General features: G+C 24.4%; 1 protein-coding gene across 4 annotated transcripts in view; it reads right to left on the reverse strand.

Annotated features, from left to right (window-relative positions):
* Window positions 1-10000, reverse strand: part of LOC136071997 (disintegrin and metalloproteinase domain-containing protein 17-like) — a 40788-nt gene that overhangs the window by 19487 nt on the left and 11301 nt on the right. For 2 of the 4 annotated variants that reach the window (XM_065819059.1, XM_065819058.1), the window contains exon 3: window positions 1-87. This exon is cut by the window's left edge and continues 1237 nt beyond it. The exons of the other annotated variants lie outside the window; for them this stretch is intronic. In XM_065819059.1, coding sequence (XP_065675131.1) covers window positions 1-87 — 87 coding nt within the window. The remainder of the gene's footprint in view (window positions 88-10000) is intronic. 4 annotated transcript variants of the gene reach the window in all.

A 10000-nucleotide genomic window follows, 5' to 3' on the forward strand; every position in this document is an offset into this window, starting at 1 on the left:
AGATGAGCTAGACATACTTTACTCCAATCAGAGCGACTAAATGCTGCAAGCAAATTATCAGGATCCCATTTTTTCTTAGAATTATATCTAAATAACAAACAATTTTTCATGAGTATCATATCTAAACTTTTTACTTGAGAAGACTAAAACTAAATATTAAAAGGTTTCAAAAAATTATCTTTATAAAACCTAATAAAAATTTAAAAACCAAAAAAATAAAAAGTTTTTAATTATTAACAATGTTTAAAAACCTTATAGATGCTTAGACTAATAAAACTTATCTAGAGTCTATAAATAAATTGTTTTTTAAGATTTAATAATTAAAATTGCAGAAAAACTTATGCCAAATCAACTTCCCTCTTTTCTGAATGTCATTATTATATATGGTAAAAACTTCTATTCTAAAAATTTGTTTTTAAACATATTAATAATAATTCATATTATTAATGATTTTAAATAAACAAGTAATTTAAAAAAATGATTACATATTCACTATATAACCTATATTTTTTGTCAGCAAAAGGTTGTAGTGTAGAGTAGCACTTTAATCCCTATTATTGTTCAGATTTTCAGAAGTCAATTCAAAGAAAACAGTTAACAAACAAATAAATTCTTAAGTTTAATTGCTTAGCTAAAACCTGACACAACTGCTAATACTGTAACTCATAAAGGAAAACCTGTGTATTCGATACTTCACTTAACCTAAGCTTATAACCTTTTTTTGTACCAGATAAATATAAACTCATAGCTAAATTGTATTATTTATTAGAACATTTTTATTGTGATATTCATTTATATAGTTTTAGTCAACAAACTTGTTAAGCTCACACTAGAGGTTTCTCTAAATCTTTAATAAAATTTGGAAAACTTTAACTAAGTTGCAAGTAATAACCATAGAAAAGTTTTGAGAATAAGAACAAATCATTTATGGACAATAAGGACCATAAGATGCACACTAATTTATATTTTTAAAATTATTATTACTTATATATGAATAATATCTAAATAATTTTTAAGATGTTCAAATTATTATGCAAGCTATGGCATACTTATACAAGATATTTAAAAAATCATTTACTAAAGCTGAAGTTTTTTATAATAGCTTACATATCACTTTAATAAATTAGGTCTATTCTAATTTACTAATATAACAGTCAAATCAGTCTTAACAACAAATGGCATGAGATTGTTTACTATATTGACCATATTGCATGCAATATTTGCATAATATTGTGACCATATTGCATGCAATATTTCTAATCAACAACTTGGCCATGACTTTTTATATGCTTTGTGAACATTTCAAAAATGTGAGGAACAAACTACACTGAACTTCTTTTCTTTTTTTTTAATTTTCTCTAGAAAAAAGCCTGAAAAAAAATAAAACTAAGTTTACAATGTTTTTTTTTTATTAATCACTTGAATTCATGTTTAGTAAATAAAGTTTATGAAAAAAGAATTCAAACAAATTTTTCTAAACAAAAGAAAAAAATAATTAAGTTATTTATATTCTATTAGTATTAGTGCCATCGAAAATATTTATTTCTTATGACTATATGTGTGTGTGTATATAAATTTAAATCAGTCCTCTCCATTTAGCCAGCGCTTCTGTGCTTAATTTTTTTTTGTGTTCGTTCAATAGCCTGCAAACGCTTTGGCGAGTGCATAAAAAAGCGCTTGCCAAAAACTAAAAGTGTTTTGTTTTAAACTGTTGTTTTAAGCAAAACTTTTTTGTTAATATGTGCAACTTTTATGAATAATGGCTTTTTTTACCAGTTTTTTTTTTAATGTAGTATTGATTTAAAACATTTTTTAAAATCTATTTTCATTTTAATTTATATATACTGATATATATATATATATATATATATATATATATATATATATACATACTGATATATATCTTATACTGCTGATTTAGGTGAGCAGTGTGACGCCATACTGAAATAGCCTGCTGCCAGGGGCTTCAGTACATTCATTGACTGACAAATAGCTTGACTCGCAGTGGAGTGCTGCTACATCAGCTGAGGGTTTGGGATGGGGCAGCAATCTTTTCATTCATTATTCTTCATTTTCTTTTTTTTCTAAAAAAGCTGTATCGATTTCGATAAGCAAAAAAAGTGAGCAAGTGCTCACATAAATATGCTATAGTATATATATATATATATATATATATATATATATATATATATATATGAGTCTGAGTGAACAGGACTCTACTGTGTGTGTATGTGTGTATGTATTTATATATATGACGGTACCAGATACCGAATTTTGTTAAGGGTGACTAAAAATATGCCTTTAATGCAATTAAGTTGCCCTTTTGATTTTTATGAGCAGGTTTAGTTTTTTTTTTAAGATTATCATAGTTTAGTATTAACAAATGGAAATTTAAAACTTTTTTTCTTGCATATAAAAACTGCTTTTGTTTAAGAGAATTATTTTCACAAATATATTTATTGTCTCTTAATTCAATATCGTGTAAAGTTCTTTTGACAGAATACATCTATGAAAATAGATTATGAAAGTAACCAATTCATTTATTTTGGACGACCGCTGACTTTTTGAGTTGCCCATTGCTATTTTTTGAGTGTATCTATACATACATACAACTATAAATGCGTGTATTACCTATAAAAGTTTATATATGTATATATATAAAGTCTACACACACACATATATATATGTAGACATTTTTCATTATATAATGAAAAATGACTATAATATGCAAGAAATTGTGCAAGAAAAAAGCATGCGCTGATATACACATTATTAGGCCGGATGAATAAAAAAAGCAATTGCTTTTACTCAGCGTTTTTTGAGCAACTGCTTTTTTTAATTCACTCAACCTATTAGGTTTTCAATTAAATTGAGCACTTTATCAAAAAAATATGGGCTCTTTTTTACAACAAAGTATTGAAAAATAAAAATAAAAACAATTTATAAATACTTTAAAACCCTTTTAATATGTTGTAATTGTTAAGAACTTATTCGTTACAGGAGTTTAAAAATTATTATTGTTTTGAAAGCATTTTAAAGTATTGCGTTGTAATTAAATTTAATTTTAAACCGCGCTAAAAATTATTTAAACTAATTTAACAAAAATTATTAATAGAATCTAAAGTAAGTATTTGAAAAATATTATATTTCCTTATAATTTATTTCTTAAAACAATCTTATACTTAACATAATCATTTTTTGTTTATCTCAATTTATTTATTACAGATTTAATAATTTTACATATTTTTAATAGATTATAAACAATTTAAAGATGGATTTTATCAGTTACCAATAAGATATTTGTAAACGTAATTTATATTCATAAACATATATATATAATACATAACACATCAAAATAACTGTACAAGACCATGAATTAATAAGAAACAAAAAATACATTTGTGAAAAGAATTCTCTTAAATAAAAGTACTTTTCCCTTTTTAAAAGAAAAAAAAGTTTTTAATTTCCTTTCACTTATAATAATCTATGATGGAGAAACTTATATTTTAAGTAATGAATTAGTTAGCAGACGATTAGAAAAAAACTTTTACATTTTTTAACTAAATTTAAAACTAAATTTTATATTCAACGTTTTACTATTTTACATTCCTTTAAAACTAAATTTGAATTTTTAAAATCATAAACTTAAATTCTTTTAAAATTAAATTTTTTTTCATAAAATAATTTGTTTCTTTAAAAAATTCTCAGTCGCGGTTAAATGCCTTTTTTACAACCTAATATTTTTTTAATAAACGTCACATAAACGACATTAAAACATAATTTAAATATTCCAAAAAGTTTTTCTAACTGAACGCTTCTGATGTTTACTTTTTACAAATAAATTTTCACTTAACTGAACGCTTTCAACATTTACGAAAAAAGCAAGCTGCGTACTGCTTCTTAACAAGGCCTGTCAAAAAAATTTTTTGGGGGCAATTTAGTTCTATTACTTTATATATAAATTGTTAAATAAAATTTGAAAGAAAAAATGTGTGTGTGTGTGTGTGTGTATGTATATATATATATATATATATATATATATATATATATATATATATATATATATATATATATATATATATATATATATATATATATATATATATATATATATATTAGGGTGAGGTGAAAATTTTTCTTCTTCTGATTTTTGATTCGCTATACTGCGGAAAACATGCTTTAAGGGTATCTAAGGAAAATGCAAAAAAAATAATACAAATATTTTACATCTGGAGCTAGCGCATTGTACTTGAATATTTGAATAAATACTCGCTTTTTATAACTTTTGTAACAAAGTGCGCTTTAGAGTATTCCCAAAATGCGCTGCAAAATTGGTGATTTTCTTGCCACAACAACTTGTTCTGGTATAATTTTGTTTTGATTATTTTAAAATACTAACCAATCTATCATGGCTGTTTTTAAAAAAATTACTTGTAGCGAATTTAAGTGTTTTTTTGTGAATTTTTGGTCTATTAAATTATATATCAAACTAGTGGTAGCACTTATATTTTATTTTTATTCTAAGTATTTTCTTACATATATGTAAAAAAAATATGAGTGTGTCTAAATTCATGAAAACCACTGTATGCATATGTATATGTGTGTATATATATATATATATATACATATATTTAACTTTTTAAACGGTACTGGACAAATTATCAGATTAAAACTTGTTTGGGTCGGACAGTGTAACTTTAACGGTTTTACAGAAACGAGTTATGCAATCGAAATCTGTGCCATGTTATTCAGTTTATTTAATGTTAGTCAAGTGAAATTTTTTAAAATTATAGTTGTAGTGTTGTAGAAATTTTAGTTTCTTTCCTTATTATTTAGAATATTTCAGCACAGATTTTTGTTTTTTAATAAAATAGTTTCTATTTAATATTGTATATTTTTTTAGATAGACTTCAATTTTCACGCCGTAACTGACAACGCTTATTTTGTTGTTGTTGTTTACAATTTGACAACGGCTGTTTTGATGTTTTAACAATTTAAATGCAATAAAAATCATTATATTTAGAATAACTTTTAATCGTTGATCTTTTTAAAAGTTTTTATTTTACGCAAAGGCTTTAAAATAGACTCAAAAAATAATTGTAATGATTGTTTAAAATAAACACATGTGTAAATTAAATGTTATATTTAAATATTTTTTTTTTTAGTATGTTTTTTTTATGATAAATTTAAATGTTTGAAACTATTTTTCCATGTCTTTCTAAAATCCTTTAAAAGATTTTTTTTTAAACTACTTTAAATTATGAATAACTTAAATTAAGTCTTCCCATGATTTAATTGATTTTTTTAATTTTATTTGTTTCTTTAAACTTTTAAACAGGGAATTGTTTAAAAGTTTGTTTTTTTAAACTTGAATTACTAGTTAAAGCATGCAATGATTAAAAATTGCAATTTTAAAAAGGCTATGTTACTTTTTTCAACAATTTTTTTTTTGCAAATTTTGAAAGAAATGTTTATTCAACAAAAAATTTTTCTTTTCTTTTCAATAATTTAATTTCAATTTTCAATAATTTAAATAAAACTTGTTCATTTATTAAACAATCAATAAAGGTAATTTCTTTAAGCCTTTTGCATAATTTTAATTAAAAAAATATAAGTTTTAAAGTAATTTTTTTCAAAGGAATAAAAAAAAGGTAACAAAAAGTAACTTTGAATCTCTAAGTTTTTTTTTTTGTAAGGATTGTTTTTATTGTTTTGCTTATTCTTTTAGTTTTTTCATTTTTTTTCCTGTTTAATTTTAGCTTAACGTTTCATTTTTCAGCGCATTTCTGAAACATCTAAATCATCAAAACATCTAAACAGTCGTGGTCAAGTTGTATCAAAAAAAAAATCAGTTGCGTTGTCAGCAATAGCGTTTGATTGCACACCTTTCTTATTTAGTAAAATTTAATTCCCATCGATCAAAATGTCTGATTACTTTGTAAATTGATGAGACAATCTGAGGTTTAGGCCGGACAATGTCTGACCATTAAATTGACCCCTATATATATATATATATATATATATATATATATATATATATATATATATATATGTATGTATGTATATATATATATATATATGTATATATATATATATATATATATATATATATATATATATATATATATATATATATATACAGTAGTGGCCAAAAAATTAAGGCACGTCATAAAAAATTACTCAAATTTTGCAGTGTAAATTTTTTATTGAACAAACACAATAGAAAAAGTAAAATAAATGAAAAAAATAGATAAAAATTATCAAAAATTGTTAATATTTAATAAAATAATGGTTATAGCAGCAAATTATAGCAAAAGTTTAAATGACTTGAATGTTATAGTTCAATACTTTGTCGGATGTCCCTTATTATCAAGCATGGCTTGTATTCTTCTTGGCATACTATGTACTAATGTTTTACAAAATTCTTGAGTGATTTCATTAGTCCACACTTCTTTAAGAACTTTTTGAAGATGTTCTTCAGATTTTGGCTGATGTGCTGCAACTTTCTGCTTCATTATATTCCAGCAGTTCTCAATAACATTAAGATCGGGTGAACTTGAGGGCCAATTAGATAATAATTCAATTTTATTATCAGTAAACCACTTCTTAACTGTTTTAGCTGTATGACAAGGTGCTGAATCTTGCTGGAAAATGCTGATTTTAGTGATTTCCATGTGGAGTTTTACTTTGTCTTTCAATACACTTAGATACTTTTGTGCATTGACTTTTTCACCTTTTTTAAAGATGTGCAACCTGCATCGACCTTGCGCTGTGATTGCTCCCCATACCATGACTGAAGGAGGATGTTTTACTGTTTTTATGGTATACTTTGGATTCAGGCGTTCTCCCACAGGTCTTCTAACATAATTATAGCCCGTGCTTCTAATTTGTTGAAACATACTTTCGTCTGTAAACATTACGCGTTCCCATCATTCCGGTGTCTTGTCTTTTAAACTCTTACAAAATTTAATCCTAGCTTGTAATTGAGATGGAGTTAATAAAGGTTTTTTAGCTGGTTTTCTTGCAACTATATCAAAGTCATAACACAACCTTCTTCTAATTGTTCTCGAACTAATAGTAAGTCCCCTTTCCATAGCAAGTTGTGATAACCTTGCAGATGTTGTGTGGGGCTCACTATTAACAACATTCTTTAAAAAACGGACTTCTCGTGATGTACTCACACGTTTTCTGCCACAATTTATGCGATTTGAATAGTCTTGCACACGTAAAGCATTTTGCACGGCACATCTTGATACTTTTAATCATTTTGCTATATTACTTTGAGAATAGCCCTCCGAAAATAGTGCATTTATTTTACCTTTAACAAAGTTTTTAATATCATGCTTTTTACCCATATCACAACAATGGCAACCTGACGGTGTAAAATAAATCAAAATATCTTGAAAAATCAAAATATAATAAAAAAATTATTTGTATCCAAGGTAATAACGCCATAAATAAACAAGTTAAAAAAGTTTAAAAAACGTAGCCTGCCTTAATTTTTTGGCCACTACTGTATATATATATATATATATATATATATATATATATATATATATATATATATATATATATATATATATATATATATATATATATATATATATATATATATATATATATACATTTATATATACACACACATATATATATGTGACTAATCGGACCAAAACCAGTCGGATATCGTGTTAAGTTATATTGAGAAAACCATCAAAACATCTCAAAAATTCAATTTTTATCATTATTTATTTTTTAGCATAATTGTTTACATAATTATGCGTAAAATAAATAATGATAAAAATTGAATTTTTGAGATGTTTTGATGGTTTTCTCAATATAACATAACGCGACAGCTGACTGGTTTTGGTCAGATGCGTCACATGTTAGGGCATACCAAAAAACAAAAATTTTTAAAATACTATTTAAAAAATATACAATTTTTTTTTTTTTAAGTAATGCTGAATTTGATTATTTTGGTTTTTAGACTAAAATAAGTAAAAATTAGGATTTTGTTATAAAGTCAAAAAAGATTAGGAAATATTTACATCAATAGCAAATATTTGTTAAGAACATTTTTTTTGTCAGTAAAATAACTGTCCTAATACTCATGCTATTTTATCCTATAAAATATTATTATTTGTACTGTGCTAAATAAGCAAATAATTACTATTTATTGCAACTTTTGACCACTTTAAAAACTTTGTTTTGCATAGCCTTGCATGAAGATAAGAAATTTTTATAAAAATTTTTCTATTTTTTATTTTTATGTTTCTATATGTTTTATTTTTATGTATATATTTCTATTTCTTTTATATTCTATTTTTATGTTTCTATTTGTTATGTGTTCTATTTTGTTTATTTTTATGTATATATTTCAAACTATATTCTTAAAAACATTTTATGTATTGATGGTTACTTTAAAGGTTTGAAAACAGCTTGATATTAAATAAATTACATTTTTGTCCCATTCTTACGAATGAATTTTAATTTTCCTTTGTTTTTTAAATTATAAATGCACACCATCTTTCTGTAGGAATATTGATAATTCAGCAGCATCTCATAAATTTCTTATCTGTGATACTTTAAATTGTTATTTTTCAAAGAAAACACAATTTTATTTGCATTTTTTTAACAAAGATTTTTCAATATCAAAGGATCTCATGGAAAATGCAAGAGGAAAGTTTCTCTAGAGAAGCAATTTAATTTTAATAATTGTAAAATGAATAACACCAGTTGTTGTCTGTTTTTGAAATAAAGTTTTCCAAAATGACCCAAAGAATGATTAAAAATATGATGACGACATGTGAGCCATAAACGAGTTTTTAATAGATTTATATTGCAAGCATTCATAAGTTTTGAATCTCAGAATCTCAAATAAAAATAACTTTTACAAATTATATATCCTGCCTATTCACCTAGTTGTAACTTTTGAGAGCAGCAAACTACATTGTCTTATCCTGAACCAGTCTGGTTTTAATGTAATATTTCTTATTTGAATCAGTTTTTTTTTAAAGGCAAATTTGCTCAAAACTTCTTAAGGAAATTTGCCCTTTTAAAAAATACTGATTCATTTGGAGAATGAATATGAAAAATATTATTCATAATAAATTTTCTTTTGCAACCATTTTTTTATTTATTCATATTTTTACTGTTGCATAAGAGATGTCATTATTAAAATAGTTTGAATTTATAATACTAATGTATATGACAAATATACATTACCACTACAAATGTGGTAGTGGTATGGTAAGAGAGGCCTCGCCTTGTAATCAAGAAGTTCCGAGTTCCAACCAGGGTTCCCACTATTAGAAGTTAGGCCAAAAGTAAGGGTTCTAAGGAAATTTAGGGAGATATTTTTCTAATACTTAAGGAGATTTGTTCACTAACGACAATTTTTTGAAATAAAAAGTAAGGAGAATTAAAGAGAAAACAATTATATTAAAAAAATAATCTTATTTTTTTCAATAAATTTTAAATACAAACAGAAAAACTATTATAAATTAAAATTCTACTATATAATAAATAGGTTTGCTAACTATCAAAGAACTACATATTTTTTTTAATATATATATACGTATAATCCACTCACTTTAATAAAATTTCCTAGATGATTAAATGAAAAAAAAGAGAAATTAAAGAGAGCAGTCAAATTTTAACTTTTTTTAAAGGTTATTAAAGGACTTTTTAGTAGATTTCTTTTTTAAAGGATATTTTTTTTAAAGAGAAATGAGAACCCAGTCAACCCCTAACGCCTCTAGTTGTACTACACTCAACTTGTTTCTGTAGGCAGCAATCTTGTTCGCCAAGGTTCATGTTTTGAATTTAAAAAGTTGAGAGAGGGTTATAATGACAATTTAAAATAATATTAAAAAAAGAAGTCTCCTTGACTGTAGTGACCTTCTTGATCTTGGGGAGGCATAATCATTAAAAAAAAAAAGTTATATAAAAGTAATCGAATATAAAACGCAAAAATTAAATATTTATTGGAACCATAAGTTTT

This window comes from Hydra vulgaris, chromosome 15 (genome assembly GCF_038396675.1).
Source record: "Hydra vulgaris chromosome 15, alternate assembly HydraT2T_AEP".
NCBI classification, from domain to species: domain Eukaryota; kingdom Metazoa; phylum Cnidaria; class Hydrozoa; order Anthoathecata; family Hydridae; genus Hydra; species Hydra vulgaris.